Below are 17822 nucleotides of genomic sequence, written 5' to 3' on the forward strand. Positions count from 1 at the left end.
TCACTAAATACAAATAACAACTCTCTTCTCGTTATTCATACAACACAATTTAGCGGAGGGAGATTGAGCGACTTTCCCAGGGTCACAGAGCTACTAAGAGCAGAGTTGTGTTTAGATTCATGTCTGAATACTGAACACCGAAATGAACCAGAGGAAAAATAATACATTTCAAAAGCCTATTCAAGCCATTTGTTCTTATTTTAAGGAAAATCTTTATGCTAATTTTAAACTCCAAATACTTATGAATGGCAGAGATCTACAGATTTGATTCTGGTGTAAGAGATGATGCTCCCAGGCTGGTTACTGCTACTACCCCACAACCCTGAGCATACTGGACAAATGTCTAAGCCTGGTGGTTAGTGGGGACAATGCTGGTGTAGTCTGAAGTTGTCATGCAGTGACTGATGAAAGCTTAGGCAGATTTGGTGATATATGACACAGAGATGCAAAGAAATGCAGTAGCTGACAGACACAGGATGGCTCTGGGAGATGCAGAAGGAGCATGTCACCCAAAATAGAACCAAATGAGTATCCTTAAGGAAGGAGCAAAGGGGCTGAAGAAGGGATTTGTCATGAGAAATGGGACAGAAAGTTCTCTAGAGTCAGAGGGAGAGCATGAGAATGTCAGGAAGGGACGAGAGATTCTTGCACATCTGGGAAGCTGACAATCCATCAGCATGGCCACTAGGAAAATAAGGAGAAGCGGAAATAATAGATGAGGCTGGATATAGAAGCAGGGTTCAAGCTGTGTCTATTGTGGTAAAGAGTTGTGATTCTATCCAGAAGGCAATAGGTAGCATTCTAAACAAAGATCTTTTAAAACAAGAGTCAGAAAATATTTTCTGCAAAGGGCTAAATGTTAAACATTTTAAGTTTTCCAAGCCATATGGTCTCTCTGTTAATGATTTAGCTCTTCCATTGTACCATGAAAACAGCCAGAGATGTCATATAACACATATATGTGGCTATGTCCCAGTACAACTTTACTTACAAATGCAGACTGCGTCAGACATGGCCCATGCATGGTAGTTTGCCACACTCTGTTTTAGAAAGCTCAGGTTTGTGATATGATGGAGAATGCCTACGAGAGTTCTTGTTTTAAATGGTAGAGTGAACATACACTGCAATTCTATCCTGCTTGACCCAAGCTCTTGATAGTGAAAGGTAGAAAAGATAGATAGTAAATAGATAGATGATAAGCAGGTAGATAGACGATAGATAAAGAAAATATGTAGCTGTTCCAGAAAACAGAAAGGGATAACTTCATGAACCAAAAACAAAGTAATATACTTTAGAAAGGAAGCAGGCTGGAAAACCCACAGTTGCAAAGCGAATAAAATTTCCAATTGCCTCTTTGAGTCCCTTCCTGGAAGTAGTCACAGCCAACTTCCTCCTCTGTTTTTTGTTTATTTGTTGTTTGCTTTTTTGTGGGGTTTTTGTTGTTGTTGTTTGCTTTAAAACAAAATCCCTTTCCCTGCTTTTTTGTCACAGCAGCCTTTGTCACTTCAAACACTGCAAGTGTTCTTTTAAAAAAATTATATCAACCTTTCAATTAAAATGCAACATGTCTGCAACCTGGTATCTAGAGAGGTGAGATGGACAAAGGAGCCCTTGTTACTGCACGTTTTCTTGACCCAGCCTTCACCTTGCACACAGCAACAGACAATGCACAAAGCCACTTCCTTATGGACTGAAATTCTGATCCTTTTATGACCGGCCTTTCCATCCTTCACCTTCCCCTCTCCCATGCTGTGAATGATTGTATTGGACATTTTTGTTTTAATCTCAGTGACAGGGGAACACAGGTAGCTCTAATATAACTGTGACCCAGATGCTTCTGTTTCTAGCATGTATTTGTTTTGTAGCAAACATTTACATCCATCATTTTTCACTGTCTTTTGAAAATAATTAGGCAATATCTCATCTGAGGTAGAATGTTTCTTGTGGTTGTGTTCTGAGGGGAAAAAACTAATCTGTTCTCTATCCACTGCATTCCAGGAACAGTAAGAGGACTTTTGCTTGAATAATTTTTATCCACACTACAGAGTGGGTAATGAGCAGATTATGTAAAAACAATTCTGCTTCACTTCAGTAACAGCCTCCTCAACTCATTTTTTCTCAACAAACTTATTTTTCCAGCAGAAGAATCCCAGGCTTCTTAGAGAACCCAGTGACTTTTTGCACCTTAAATTGGTGAAATCATCATGTTTTCTTCGCTGTATCCATAGTTCAAACAAAGATGAGGCAAAGCTAGACTCATTCCTGAAGGAACCCAAGAAATTCCTCCTTTCTCTCTCTGGAATGCAATGAATTCTCTAGACCATCAGTTCTAACCTTCAAAAACCAAATCTGTTTGTGAGATGTCCTTCAAATACTACTGTAGATCCCAGTGTTTATTCATCAAATTTTTTGAATATTTGTTTTATTTGGAATCAATTTATTTGTAAGTTTAGTATTTCTATTAATATAAGGGAGAAATGTTTAAATCTGTCTATGTCATATGTGCCTCTGGCTTATTGCCCAATTAATTTTAGCCTCAGGCTAAACTTTGGTTTCTGTCTTTAATTTTTGTCAGAACAGATATAAGTGATCTCAAAACATCTGCTTTTATTGTAGGGACTCATGCTGCCATCTCCATTCCTCTCTCTTTTCTTGCAATCTGGGTGGAAATTCTTTAATATGAACATTTCAACCACCTTCACTCTCTCATGTGCGCTATCAGCACATTCAAACTTATCCAGCCAAGGCTGTCATCTTAGGCCAGGGATTTTTTAGGAATCTATTTTGCTGTGATACGGCTGGCACCCCTTTGACTCATTTTATAACCCCAGGGTTCTTTTCATTTCAGGAGCCCAAGAGCGCAGAAAAAGAAGTAGGCAAGCAATTAAACCCTCTGAGTCAGGAGCGTCTCCCCTTGTGTTAAGCAACATTGTAGAATATCGTATTTAGTAAGCTCCTAGCAGATGAGCCACGTGACTGCTGAGCACACATGCCTGCTTGCTGCTGTGAGCTGAGACACCATCATCATTAGTCCTTTCCACCTCTGGAGGGAATTATAAAGGCCACTTAATAACCTGTAAATCATAGAGAGTTAAAGATGTTTCCCCAAAATGCTGATGACAGAATGAAAGGTGAGGAGTGTTAGCCACAGGTCAAAAGTGCAGGAAAGTCTCTCAATGTGGGTTGTTGAAGAAATGTAGGTCTTTTTTCTTTTGGAAGTCTCACTAGAATGGGGTCAAGGACTCTGCCGATTCTAGGATGAAAAATTGGGATATTAGACACCCTCAGATATTTATCCCAAGTCTTCATTTAGGGCTTTTAATTAGTTTGTTCAACCATCACAATCTCAAATGCTAAGCAGGGCATTTGAATCTCTCCACAGTCCAAATCAGCACCATCTTTTAAAGTTGAGTTTCTCATTATTCTCACCTGATATACCTTATTTATCCCACACCCACCCAATAACATGTCGTGCTCACTGTTATCTTGAGAAAACACTTGAATTTTACTCAACCTGGAGTGCTCTTCACATGTCTTGTCCAGATCCAGTTTGGACTCATTCTTCAGCCTTGCATCAGTCAATGGGAGCTAGGTTAAACTGTGGTGACAGACAACCTCCAAATTTCAGTGGCTCAAAAATCTTCTTCCTCATTTATATACATCTCATCATGGGTCAGGTGAGAGGTAGCTCTGTGCTGTATCATCCTAACACAGGAATCCAGATGGAAGGAGGGACCATCTATAAGATCCTCATTGCTACAGAAAAGAGAGAAAAGCATGTGGAATAGAACTCTGTTTCTTGGAAATTTCTCCTGAAAAAGTCACATGTTATTTTCTTCTCACCTCCATTGGCAAAGAAAAAAAAACAGTCATGTGGCCATGTGAAAATTTAAGTAGGTGGGATGGAACAGTAAGAATGCATTCATAAAAAGTGAACTGAAAATATTTGGAGAACAGCACCAATGACTATCATGAATGCCAACATGCATCCCAAACAGCCCAGTGCTGTCACTCTCCAAACCTTTTATGTCTTGCAAAGTATTAGAACTTATCTGAAGCCATGCCACTCAGAGGGACTACAAAATACATAATGACATTTCCTTTAGGATGTCCTTAGAGAATTCAAGGAAAAGAAGTTAAATAATTTAAAAGTGCATTTGGGTACAGCTATTTACCACTAGAGGATAAGACTAGAGATAGATTGTAAACATAATAACAGGGATTATGCTCAGAGTCAGGGCCAGAAGTATGGTTTGAGGTGGGGTCATGGTCAGGGTCAAGATCAAAGTTAGGGTCAAAGTAAGGATCAGAATTAGGGATCAGGGTAGGGATCAGGGTTTAGGTTCAGGGTCAAAGTCCTGGGACAGGGATAGGGTTAGGATTAGAACCAGAGCTTTGTTCTCCTCGGGACCCACCTGAGAGTGAGGCACCATGGCTTTGGAGCACCTAGTAGCGTGTCCACCTTGAAGACCAGAGTTTTGTTGTCCTTAAGACTGACCTGGGGAGATGTGGCTGCAGGCTATTGAGGAAGGTGAGGCAAAAGCTTCCTGTCTGCTCCCCGTGTGCTGAGGAGGGAGCTCTGCTATGGGCTTTACTTTCACATGTTACATTCTACAAGTCTTGCTTTACAAAAGCCTCCCTGCCTTGAGGCTTTGGCTGCTCATCGCTGTTCATCATCACAGCATGCCATAACATATGGTAAGATTTGGGTTTGTTTCTGGGGAGAGATCTTGGTACAGATAAAGGAGAAATGCTTAGAGCCACCATCAGGACAGTTGGGATGAAAGCTGGGGATGGGCAGAGGCTGGAGGAAACATGTGCACCCCGCTGTAAACACTTTTATTCATATTTTAATTACTAATTTTTCTTACAGTGTTAAAGTAGTAAAAAATAGTATTGAAAAATTGAAAAGTAGCCATATTAAAACTTGCAACATTATTTAAGTTTAAATATATTATTTGTACCTCATCAACATTTTTTATTTTGTTGAGAAAGTCTAAGGTTAATTGGCAGCATATTTGTAATAGTAGATAGAACAATATCTCTTTTATGAACATTGACATCCTACATTACATGTGTGAACCCTGAAAATCTGAGACAGCTCAAGGTGGCAGGGGCTCAGCTTGGTTGTATACATTTTAGGGAGACATGAGACATCAATCAATATGTGTAAGATGTACATTGGTTCAGTCCAGAAATTTGAGAAGGCCAGACAGAGGGCTTCCAGATCATAGGTAGGTAAGAGACAAATGGTTTCATCCTTTTGCATTGCTGATTACTCTCTTCAAATGAGGAAATCAGATATGCATTTCTCTTGGTGAGCAGATGGGTAAGTTTGGATAGAATGGGAGGCAGATTTCCCCTCAGCAGTTCCCAGCTTGACTTTTCCCTTTAGTTTAGTGATTTTGGGTCCCCAAGATTGATTTTCCTTTCACAAGGTCTAACATGTTTTCCTATGAGCCTTAATTATTCATTGTGTATTTTATTACACAAATAAGGCACAGATTTTTAAAAAATCATCAACTTTGTGGCTAGCTATATAAACACAATTACACAGAAGCTCAACTAAATTTGCAAACATTCCAGAGTTTGGGTTTCCAATAATTCTTTCTGATTCTTTAAAAGGTAAAAGTATTTTTTCCCCGTAAAACATAGCAACATCTAAAATCACCTGTAGAATGTCCTGCCATTTTTGTTTCTCTAGTTTCCTCATTTTCTGCAAAGCCTCACTGAGGATTGACTTTGAATATCCTTTTACACTCTTGTGTTTTAGAAAGCATTGTGGTAAAACATTGAATCATCATGGTCATAAGTTCTCTTCACGTACTTTCTTTCTTTGAATATTTTTTCCCAGTGGCTAATATTTGATTCTGTTGTATTATGGCTAAAAGGTAGCCATGGACACGAAATAAAGACAAGAAGTCTTTGGAATAAGTGATCCCATCACAATGAATCAATTTTCCATTGGAACATATTTTTACAAAGTCACTGTTTTGAAAATATTTAGCCATGAATTGAAACAGAGTCTGTAAGGTTTTTTTTTCCTGGTCTAAGGCGAACAGCATTTTAGAGAATGAACCAGGAGACAACTACAGCACAAGAAAAAAATATGATAATTAAGTTTACACATATGTGTGACTACTCTAACAGAAAACATGTAAAGAGCATTTGTTTTGATTTATATATCAATCTTCACTGTTTAATATTTTGTGTCATAAATGCTCTTATTTAAAAAAACAGGACTAGTTAACAGTGTCAATTACTAGTAATTCGTGGTATAAATAATTAAACAAAGAAGTATTCAAAAAATATAACTGTTTTCAATAAAGTTTTATTTTACATCATTTTTTTTACTTACTCAGAAATTGCCCCCCCCAAAAATGCAGAGATTTCCCATGTAGCTGCAACCTAGTTTCATCTCTTATTAACATCTTCTATCAGTGTGTCTCACATGGCTTATTAATATCTTACATAATTTGTCATAGTTAATGAACCAATACTGATAGACTATTATTAACTAAAGTTCATATTTCATTTGGATGCCCTTGGTTCTGTCTTACTCTGACCCAGGATCCCATCCAGGATCACGCATGACATGTAGTCATCACGTCCCTGTGGGCTCTTCCTGGCTGTGACAGTGTGTCAGGCTTTTCGTGTCATGATGACCTTGATAGTACTGAGGAGGATTGGTCAGGAATTTTGTAGAATGTTCCCCATTGTCACTGCATGTTCTCAAGGTGAACTGTCACCTTTGATGTTCACTTGGATCATTTGGCAGAGCTACTGTTTGTCAGGTTTCTCCACTGTGAAGTTATTTTTCCTCCTTGCCCATACTGCATGTGTTCTTTTGGAGCAAGTCACTGTGCAGAGCCCACACTTACGGAGTGAGGAGTTGGCTCCACATTATTGATGGCTGAGTGTCTACATCAGTTACTTGGAATTCTTTTGCAAAGGAGATTTCTATGCAACTCTGTTTTCTTATTCACGTGTGTATACAAATACAGACACCTAGATAATTACTTTCAGCTTTAATTATTATTCAACACTACAATTCATTGCTGTGTTGGCCATCAGTAGCTGTTTTTATTGGCTATTATTTTTCTTTGATATATTTTAATTTTTTTTAGTACTTACTTACTTTCTGATACTTCAAGATTATCCCGACTCCTATATTTACTGTCCCAGTTCTAGTATCAGACATTTCTTCAAAGAGCCTGATTCCTTTCAGAATGGTAGGAAAACTTACATCTGGCTGCCAAATGAGCACATTGTTGAATAGCACTTGTTCTTCATTAGCAATGCTAGGAAGTATATGTGTGTGTCTAACCTACCTATACACACCTAATTATAAAGTTTCCTATGTAGAACTGTGTGTATCTATATTAAACTAAACATAAGTTTACATTCATGTCTCCACCTCTGATCTACTATCACATGAATCATTCTAGCCTTCTCCCCTTGCTAATTTGTAACCTCCCACTTCAACAGTGAGAAACCTGGTTACTACCATCTGTGACTTATGTAAGTCATTGCTTTATTCCAGATACAGATACTGTGGTTTTACAATTGTTCACAATTGCTTCTGTTGGAAAGAACTTTATAAAATGGAATCCAGTGATGAAGTATAGTTCATTTGCCTTCAGCATACGGATTCTATTCATTTTCAAAGTGACTTAGGTCAACACATTTTCCCTACACCTTCAGTGAGTTTTTTCCTACATTTGTGTCTTAGTCTGTTTTGTGCTTCTGTAACAGAATACCTAAGGCTGGGTAATTTATAAGTAAAAAAGGTCCTTTTGGCTCACAATATTGGTGGCTGGAATGTCTGAGATTGGGCAGTTGCATCTGGTGGAGTCTCAGTCTTTTTCACCTCATGGTGGAAAGTGGAAGGGCTAGCGCCTCCCAATCCATAGGTATTCAGCGTCTGTTATAAGCTACACATTGTAGCAAGGAATGAACATAAGGGGAATTTGGCCCATATTGTCCAATTGCTTGCTTTAAGTCTTTTAATATCTTAAAAGGAAATGGCTCCCAGCATGCTTGAGTAAGTTCTCTGGCCTCCTCAGCTGGTGAAATAATTACCAGAAACTGCCAAGCATTCAAATCCCCCATTTCTTGTGCCTGGCGAATGGATGCCTGGATTGTCCCTGTGCCATATTTGTATTTGGACCCGCTCGCAGCACTCCTCTACCATAATTAACAGGTGGGAGAGCCTAGATCATGCCCTCATCCTCATTGGCTGTTGGACAAGCCTGAAGCTTCCCTTCGCCATAGTTACTGGCGGGGCCTGCAACAATAGGAGCGGCAAGGTGCGGGTCTCAGGCTCCCCTTCCAAGTATTCACGAGGCTGGCCTGGGGGTGGCCATTCCAGACCTTCCCCTAAAGGCGCAGTAGGTGGCACAGTTTCTTTTATAAGTCTCTGAAGGTTAGCATACATACCTTCCCGTTTCTCGCCCTTTCATACCTTCCCGTTTCTCACCCTTTTTTAAAGGAGACTGTCATGGTTCACTTTGCTGATAATTAGACTCCTGATTATTCAACTTTCCTATGTCATCCTGAAAATCCTCCTTCTCCTCAACGTGGAAGGGCTCCAGGGCTGTTTTAATTGCCGACCACACAGGCCAAGCAGAGACGGGAATATCGCTGCCCTCCTGTTGTGCTCGTTTTAAGTCTGATCCCACCTTGTCCCAATCTTCTACATTCATGATTCCATATTCTGGGAACCAAGGAGAATACTTGTCTACCAGGCGGAACAAAGATGTGAGATTTTGGGTACTGACAATTACGCCTCCGTAGCACAGTAACTGCTGCACAAGGCTTAAGTAATTAGCGAACTTACTCTCAGCCTGACCCACATTTTCCCGAGGTTTCCCTGGAATTCCCCGAGCGCCCTCCTTACCCTAGAGCTTGAAGTGAAAACCTACTCGGGAGTCCTTTGTCGGTCGTCCTCAGCTTTCCACGCTCTGGTGTTCCTTCACTGGATTATTTGTAGAGATTACGGGGAGCCCTGCGTTGGGCACCAGAGACAGCCTGGGCAACCGAGGGAGACCCCCGTTTCTACCACAAAAAAAAAAAAAAAATTAGCTAGGTGTGGTGTCGCTTGCCTGTAATCTCAGCTACTCCATGAGAAGTCAGACACAACCTGCCACCAGAGACTGATTTTCTTCTAAAATGCTTTCTCCAAAATATTTTTAAAACAAAAGGGGAAAATTGGAAAGGAAAATATTTTGGGCCCCCCAAATCACTAAGATAAAGGGAAAAATCAATCTGGGAACTGCTTAGGGCAAACCTGCCTCCCATTCTATTCGAAGTCATCCGCTGCTCGCTGAGAAGAATGCGTATCTTATTGCCTCCTTTGGAAAGGCTCATCAGAAACTCAGAAGAATGCAACCGTTCCTCTCTCACCTACCTGTGACCTGGAAGCCCCCTCCTGGGTTCCAGTTGACTCACTTTTGCTTCAGGTTGTACCGGATCAAACCAGTGTTCATCTTACATATGTTGATTGATGTCTCCTGTCTCCCTAAAATGTGTAAAACCGTCAGATACAGTCAGTTTCTCTTCCGAGATTCGGCATGTTAACGTTCTTGTGTTTTGTTCTCGAACTCAACTTTCTTGTTCTCCATGCCTCCTTGCCCTTAGTTACTGTAAACAACCTTCCCCCTGTCAGTTCTAATCAATAACTCACATCTGTTCCCTTGGTTACCTGCTCTGCACCCATTTCTCCCTTCCAAACCACACGTCCCACCATTGTAACTCATGACTCTCTTCCCCCTTCCTTATTTGGGAAAGTATTCACAAATAGCCAACGGGGTCAGTGTAGATCTTGAGGTCTGGCCCCAGCCCATGCCAGAGGTAGGGATTGCATTAGGAATAAAAACCCCTGCTTTCCTTTGTTCCGTGTGCTCTTGCAATTGTGATTGATGCGAGCAGCACGCTTCCGCAGAGGTAAATTGCGTTGCTGAGAAAACTTTTGCTTGAGTGCTGGTTTCACTTTGCGTCACCGAGCATTTATCTCCAACAAAACCAAGCTGTGCTCTGACCACCTTGGGCAACTGTCATCAGGACATCCTGAGGCTGTGTCATGCACAAGCATCCCCAACCCTGGCAAAATAAACTTTCTAAATACTCTTATCCCCAAATGCTCAGGGAGACTGATTTGAATAATCATAAAACTCCGAGGCTGCACTCCAGCCTGGGCGACAGAGCAAGACTCTGTTTCAGAAATAATAAAATAAAATAAAATAAAAATCAAATCTCCGGTCTCCTGCACAGCCGACTCTGCGTGAATTACTCCTTCTCTATTGCTATTCCCCCTGTCTTGAGAAACCGGCTCTGTCTAGGTAGCGGGCAAGGTGAACCCACTGGGCAGTTACAGAATTGCCATTATATTGCTTGCAATTTTATATCTTATTACGCAAAATAGCTATAACCTTGTATACAAGGTTAAATGCGAATGTGCTCCTTGCCTGGTCAGATCCCAGCGCAGGAGGGACACACCCCCTATAAACCGCTAGGCCAAAACGGTCATTCTGGCCACATCCAGCCTCACGTGAGATCGCAATCTCCTGTCACTCAGGGCCTGAGGGGGCGGGGCCTGAAGCCCCATACAATCACGGGCGCTGGGGTGGCGACCCGTCAATCAGGCGCACCGCCGGAAAGGAGAGGGCGGCTTCCGGGATCCGGCTGGCGGGCGCTTTGTCTCGCCTTCGCCACCGTAGGCTCTTCATGTGAGTCTCCGCTGCTACTTCCTGGCTCTGGGAGCCCCGGTGGCTCTGCAGCAGCCTCTGCCACCCTGTGACCTGCGGGTGTTGGGACATCCCTAGCTGACGCCGGGACACCCGGGAAGCCAAGGAACGGTGAGTGGACTGCGCCTGGCTTCCGGAAGTGGGGAAGAGGGCTGGGTGAAACCTGCTGGAACCAGCCATGGGCTGCGGAACCTGCCCTGCGGGCCAAGTCGCCGGGCGCAGCCGGGCCTCAGTTCCCCTCTGTGCAGGGCCGGGCGGGGCGGGCAGCGGGGCCCCTGCGTCCTGTCTGTACCTGCGGGCGCCACTTCCGCCGGCCGGAGCCCTCTCCGGAACCCCGCGCTCCCCCACCCAGGTAGTGCGGTGACCACGGGAGGGTGATCCGGGAGAGCCCCGACTCGGTGTGCGTGGTTCCAGCGTGGGAGGAGCTGTGGTTCATGGAGCTTCCGGTCCCACCTTTCTCCCCCTAAAATTAACCTGAGGCTTTGTTAAAACGTTAAACGGCGTGTTTGAGCAAACGCGATTCATAAACGGGTACGGCAGTCATGGTTTGTGGTTTGGGGTTCACGGGAGGGGCGTAAATGAGAGGCTTTGATAAGGTGAATGAGGAAGCAAACCATACATATATATACACACACATATATATACATATATATACACATATACCCACATATATATATATATATATTTTTTTTTTCTTTTTTCTTTTTTGTTTTTTTGAGACGGAGTCTCACCCTGTCGCCAGGCTGGAGTGCAATGATGCAGTCTCAGCTCACTGCAACGTCTGACTCCCGGGTTCAAGTGATTCTCCTGCCTCAGCCTCCCAAGTAGCTGGGCTTATAGGCGCCACCACCACGTCCAGCTAATTTTTGTATGTTTAGTAGAGACAGGGTTTCGCCAGGTTGGCTAGGCTGGTTTCGAACTCCTGACCTTAATTGATCACCCTCTTCGGCCTCCTAAAGCGCCGGGATTACAGGCGTGAGGCACCTTGGCCAAAATATTTTTCTGTTTCCAAACATTTTACATGAGAGGAAAGCGGAGAATAAATCATCTGACACTCTACTGTAAAAAAAATCTTTGTGCCTCTCTTCTTTTCATCTTTCCTAAGTGTACATATTACCAAAATGTCTTTAGGTTGAGGTCCCCCGTGAAAACTTGACAGGGTGTTGTGTCCTCAGCCACTCTCCTGTCTTTTCCTAGTCCTGGCATTTTAGAACTGTCTGGGGATGACCCAGGATATCCACAGTGGCCATGTCTATTGGAGGGTCTAGTGAGTATCAGCCCTGGGGTCATCTCATCCCCAAGGACAGCCTGAGGTAGGGGGTAGAGTCTCTCAGGGGAGCAGCTGGATGCTCTTGGCCTTAGAGGAATCTCCTGGTATAGTTTCATCTAAAATGGTGATCCCTTAGGGTCATTAAAATTTTAGGACATTAAAATTAATGGACAATACAATGTAATGTCATGAAAGGTCATTAAAATTATTCCTCCAGCCCGAGTTATTATTCCTCGAAGACACATTGATGGTTTGCCAATTGGATGCTGATATTGAGAGGAAAAGGCAGAAATGATTTCTGCTCTCTAGCTTGTCTCAGACTTGTGAAGAGAGAAAAACCGTCCCAAAGGACAAGCAAAACCCACCCCAGAGAGGATGTGCAAGAACCTGAATATTAAAATGCACTTAAGGCCCACAGGAGGACAAAGAGCAGTGCCAGTGCCTCCTAGGTGGTCACTGAGTACTTTACTGAACAGGATGGGTGTCCCGAGGGATAGAATGGCCTGCCGTGACACTTAGAAAGATCTGTGTTGGAGTCAGCACTGCCTGTTCCTGAGTTTGTTACCTTGAAAAGGCTTGTCCGCTTATTTGAGTTTCAGGTTTTCACTGACTGTAAGATACATTTTGTCAGTACAGCTTGAAAGATAAAAATACTATTTCCAAAGAGGCAAGGTAAAATGATGTATTTCATTTGCTAAAAATTCGTATTTATTTCTTCCCCAGAGTGAGTGTAGTAAGTTTTAAAGGTCTGTTCTTTTTAAGGGTAATTTCAAATGGAATTGTAGGACTTAGCTTTGTAAATGCTACTGGTGAAATAAAAGTGTGATAGATAAATTGATGATTTATAAAGATTCACCAAAATGTCAGTTCCCCTCTTGTAGCTTGGTGAAGAATTTATGACAGTGGACACATGTGTATCCTCTTATCTGGGTGTCTGAGTGTTGTTTTTTGTTTTTTGGAGATGCTGTCTTGCTCTGTAGCCCGGCTGGAGTGCAGTGGCGCCATCTCTGCTTACTGCAACCTCCGCCTCCCGAGTTCGTGATTCTCCTGTGTCAGCCTCCTGAGTAACTGGGATTATAGGCACCCACCACCACACCCAGCTAATTTTCATATTTTTAGTAAACACAGGGTTTTAGGCCTGGCACGATGGCTTATGCCTGTAATCCCAGCCCTTTGGGAGGCCAAGGTGGTCGGATCACGAGGTCAGGAGTTCCAGAGCAGCCTGGCCAACATGGTGAAACCCTGTCTCTACTAAAAATAAGAAAAAATTAGCTGAGCGTGGTGGCAGGCACCTGTAATCCCAGCTACTCGGGAGGCTGAGGCAAGAGAATTGCTTGAACCCGGGAGGTGGAGGTTGCAGTGAGCCAAGATCTTGCCACTGCACCCCAGCCCAAGGGACAATGCGAGACTCCGTCTCAAAAACAAATAAACAAACAAACAACAAAAAGACGGGATTTTTGCCGTGTTGGCCAGGCTGGTCTCAACCTCTTGACCTCAGGTGATCCCCTGCCTCAGCCTCCCAAGGTGCTGGGATTATAGGCGTGAGCTACGACGCCTGGCCCACTCTATTTTCTTTTTATTCCCTAAATTTTAATATGTTTGAGTTTGTATGTTCCTTTATCACTTCTTTCTTACATAAAAAAAATTCTGCCTAATCCTTCGTTAAAAAAAAATCTTCCTGTGACTTCTGAAAGTATTCTGGTTTTATCTTTTGTATTTGAATATATAATAAGATGATTATTGTTCATGGGATAGAGAAGAATGCAATACGTTTTCTCAAGTAGATGCCAGCCTGGTTTGCCTCATATTTTAAAGTGCATGTAATTTCTTTTTCTATTCTATAGTGCCTACTCTATCATTCCTCAACTTTCCATATAGATGCTGGGTCATTAAGACTTTTTTTTCCTTTGGTCTGCTTGCTCATCTCTCTGCTAACACTGTGCTGTCCTGAATATTTTTGTTTGAAAATCTTAAAAGTATGTTAGACAAGCCATCACTCTTTTTTTAGGTGACTAAAAATGATTAGACATTGGTCATTTTTACTACATATGAAAGAGTAGCTTTTCTTGCCTAAAACCACCTGATTTGGGAATTTATGTGGTTTCGTAGGAATAGCATCTGGAAGTGGTGACATTAATGTCATTTAAAAAAGCATGTGTCCTATTTCCTCTTATTCCTTTCTGCCTTCATATTGTGCAACAGAAATTTGAAAAATTGTTGTATTAGTATTGTTAAATATCAATTATTGGTTTTATTTACTACTCAATTAAATTTAATAAGCCTATTCTCTCTTGGTGTAATCACGTGGAGTGGGTTCACTTCCACAGTTAACAAGTGACAGCACATGTAAAATATTGTCTACCAGGGAAATTCATTGAACACTTAGTGTTCAGACTGTGTTTTTGTGTCTGGTTCCCTAAGCACCACTGCAGTGACACAAAATAATAGACTTTCAGCAGAATAAGTTTTGGAAAATATACTGCATAAGCCATTTAGATGCAGTGAGTCATTCTTATTACTTGGGTTGGTGGAATCCCTTTCAAAATGTAAGTTCCTAATACAAACAAAGATTGAACTTTGCGAACAGGTATTTTTAAGAATAAGTAGTCTCAGGACTGATAATATTAACTCACTTATGCACATCAGGTAGGACTTTGGTATGACAGATACTAGAAATGTACAAAGTGAAGTTAAAAGGTAACTCCTAGCAGCATATCGTAATCTTACTCCCTGGATTCTCAAATGAGATGGGTGTTTCTACTTTGCTGTTGCCTTTTTGAATAGTTCAATTCTAGCATTAGTACTGCTGTGTGGGAGGGAGTATGTGTGAACAGAGTAAGAGTTGGGACAATCAAGTCATAGAATAAATGCTTGGAAATTTTAGAATCATGTAAACAGCTTATGAATTGAGTATACATTCCCAGTGTTCTCAGTCTCACTCATCCTTCTATCCACACGTGTGGAATGTTTTAGGACTCCGTGGCTTTTGAGGATGTGGCTGTGAACTTTACCCAGCAGGAATGGGCTTTGCTAGATTCTTCTCAGAAGAATCTCTCCAGAGAAGTGATGCAGGAAACCTGCAGGAACCTGGCTTCTGTAGGTAAGAATGACAACACATTTCACTTAATTACAGAAGTATTTCCCTATCATCAGTGCTATTTGTGATTTGGAATGGGGCAAGGGAATGATTTGGTGAATAAATCAGGCATGGGCACTGTGTACAATGGACATGAAATCTAGTAATGTTTCTATAGTTTGAAATAATTCATGATAATTTTGTGCATCTGCATTTTAGGAAAAAACGGAAAGACCAGAATATTGAAGATCACTTCAAAAAACTTGGGAAAGATACAAGATAATTTGCACCGAGGAGAGGAAATAAAGTCCTCTGAAGGAATCTTAGCATGTCATGAATTTAAAAACAAGCAATCAAAGCAAATAAGAGTCACATGAAATTCATTTCCTTTTAGAAAAATTTCACCCAAAATGTAACGTACATCAGTGTAGCAGTCAGTGTTTGGAAAACAGTTTACTTGAAAATAGTACTACAAAATTGTGTATATGAATGTTACTATTTTGGTCATAACCATGCAGGTGGTAGCTGTGTTTTCAGTAGTAGCCCATTTACTTTCAAATAATTCAGTCATGGCACAAAAACAAAAACAAAACAAAACAAAAATGCATTTTCCCTAGTATTGGTAGCAGTGTAAGTCGAAAACCTATGAATGAGTAGAAAGTTATTAAACCAACCAATAATAATGTGCTTGTCATTTTTTTTACAGAAATCATATGGTACAGAGACTGCGTGAAAGCAAAGAAGGTAGTCAGTATGGACAAGTTGTCAGCCACATTCCAAATCTTGATCTGAATGCGAACATTTCTACTGGATTAAAACAATGTGAATGCAGTATTTGTGGAAAAGTCTTTGTACATCATTCCCTCCTTAATAGGCACATCCTAGCTCACTCAGGATACAAACCATATGGAGAGAAGCAATATAAATGTGAACAGTGTGGGAAACTCTTTGTTTCTGTTCCAGGTGTTAGAAGACACATGATAATGCACAGTGGAAATCCAGCTTATAAATGTACGATACGTGGGAAAGCTTTTCATTTTCTCAATTCAGTTGAAAGACATCAGAGAACTCACACAGGAGAAAAACCCTATAAATGTAAACAATGTGGTAAAGCATTCACTGTTTCCAGTTCTTGTCTAATACATGGACGAACTCACACTGGAGAGAAACCCTACGAATGTAAGGAATGTGGGAAAACACTCAGATTTTCTTGTTTTAAGATGCATGAAAGGACTCACACTGGAGAGAGATGTACCAAATGTGATAAAGCCTTCAGCTGTTCCACTTCCCTTCATGACCATGGAAGCATTCATACTGGAGAGAGACCCTATGAATGTAAACAATGTGGCAAAGCCTTTAGTCGTTTGAGTTCCCTTTGTAACCATAGAAGTACTCATACTGGAGAGAAACCTTATGAATGGAGCTTCTTCTCAGTCCAACCACTGAGCTGGCTGTTGTATGGAATCCACTTTTCGTGGCATGTCACAATCTGATTAAGAAATGGTTGATTGTTGTTTCATAGAATAAGAGAAGATGACACCTCAAAAGGATGTTTTTAAAAATATTTGGTCAACTCATGAGGCACCCACTTACCAAGATTTTTCAACTTTCCAGTTGGTTTCAAATGCCGGATGACCATAGAATGGTCGACATTCAGTTCTTCACCAACTTCTCAAGTAGCTGTGAGAGGATGGAATTCAGTGGTTGTTCTCAATTGGTCGTTATCAACTTTCGATGGCTGCCCACTTCGCTCCTCATCTTCAAGGCTCTCACCTCCTTTGCAAAACTTCTTGAACCACTGCGATGTACATTAATTAGCAGTTCCTGGGCCAAATGCGTTGATATTGTGAGTTGTCTTCCCTGCTTTAGGACCCATTTTGAACTCGAATAAGAAAGTCGCTTGAATTTGCTTTTTGGTCTGACATCATTTTCATAGTCTAAAATAAATAAGTAATAAGTCATTAGCAAAAAAAAAAAAAAAAAAAAAAGGCAAGGAATGCCCATTAGAATGATGAATAACATAACCACGTTTATTTAAGAGGGTATTCCAGTATCAAACAGCAAATTCCAAGAATGCAAAACTGCCATTACTTTTATACTCATCTTAGAGTGATTTGTATGATTTCTTTTTTTCTTTGTTAGCCTGGCTTGATAGTTACCAATTTTGTTGATCTTTATGAAGAAACAGCTATTGTTCTATTGAGTTCTTCTGTTGATTTTCTGTGTTCAGTGCCATTGACTTGTCATCTTGTTTTTATTTCTTTTGAGTGAATTTGGCTTATATTGTTCTTTTTTCTTTTTCTTTTTCTTTTTTTTTTGAGACTTAGTCTCGCTCTGTTGCCCAAGTGACCTCGCTCTGTCGCACGAGGTCGGGAGATCAAGACCATCCTGGCTAACATGGTGAAACCGCGTCCCTGCTAAAAATACAAAAAATTAGCCGGGCGTGGTGGCAGGCGCCTGTAGTCCCAGCTACTCAGGAGGCTGAGGCAGGAGAATAGCTTGAACCCAGGAGGTGGAAATTGTAGTGAGTTGAGATTGTGCCACTGCACTCCAGCATGGGTGACAGAGCAAGACTCTGTCTCAAGAAAAAAAAAAAAAACATATTAGCTAGGTATGGTGGTGCAAGGTTGCAGTGAGCCGAGATCATGCCACTGCACTCCAGCGTGGGCTACAGAGCGAGACTCTGTCTCAAAAAAACTAAATAAATAAATAAATAAATACTATATGTGTG

The 17822-nt window shown here is 41.3% G+C and overlaps 1 protein-coding gene across 7 annotated transcripts in view; it reads left to right on the top strand.

Annotated features, from left to right (window-relative positions):
- LOC139355958 (zinc finger protein 669-like) overlaps positions 1-17822 on the top strand; it is a 58475-nt gene that overhangs the window by 30192 nt on the left and 10461 nt on the right. For 5 of the 7 annotated variants that reach the window (XR_011607332.1, XR_011607330.1, XR_011607333.1 and 2 more), the window contains 2 exons: positions 14989-15115; positions 15798-16937. Coding sequence is in view for 1 of the 7 variants with exons in the window: in XM_071068693.1 (XP_070924794.1) it covers positions 15036-15115; positions 15798-16584 (867 nt within the window). In the remaining 6 variants the exon portion in view is untranslated. Of the gene's footprint in view, positions 1-10661; positions 10857-14988; positions 15116-15797; positions 17815-17822 lie in introns of those variants that run through there. The other 2 variants (XR_011607331.1, XM_071068693.1) reach the window with 2 other exon arrangements.

This window comes from Macaca nemestrina, chromosome 8, assembly GCF_043159975.1.
Source record: "Macaca nemestrina isolate mMacNem1 chromosome 8, mMacNem.hap1, whole genome shotgun sequence".
In the NCBI taxonomy this organism is placed as follows: domain Eukaryota; kingdom Metazoa; phylum Chordata; class Mammalia; order Primates; family Cercopithecidae; genus Macaca; species Macaca nemestrina.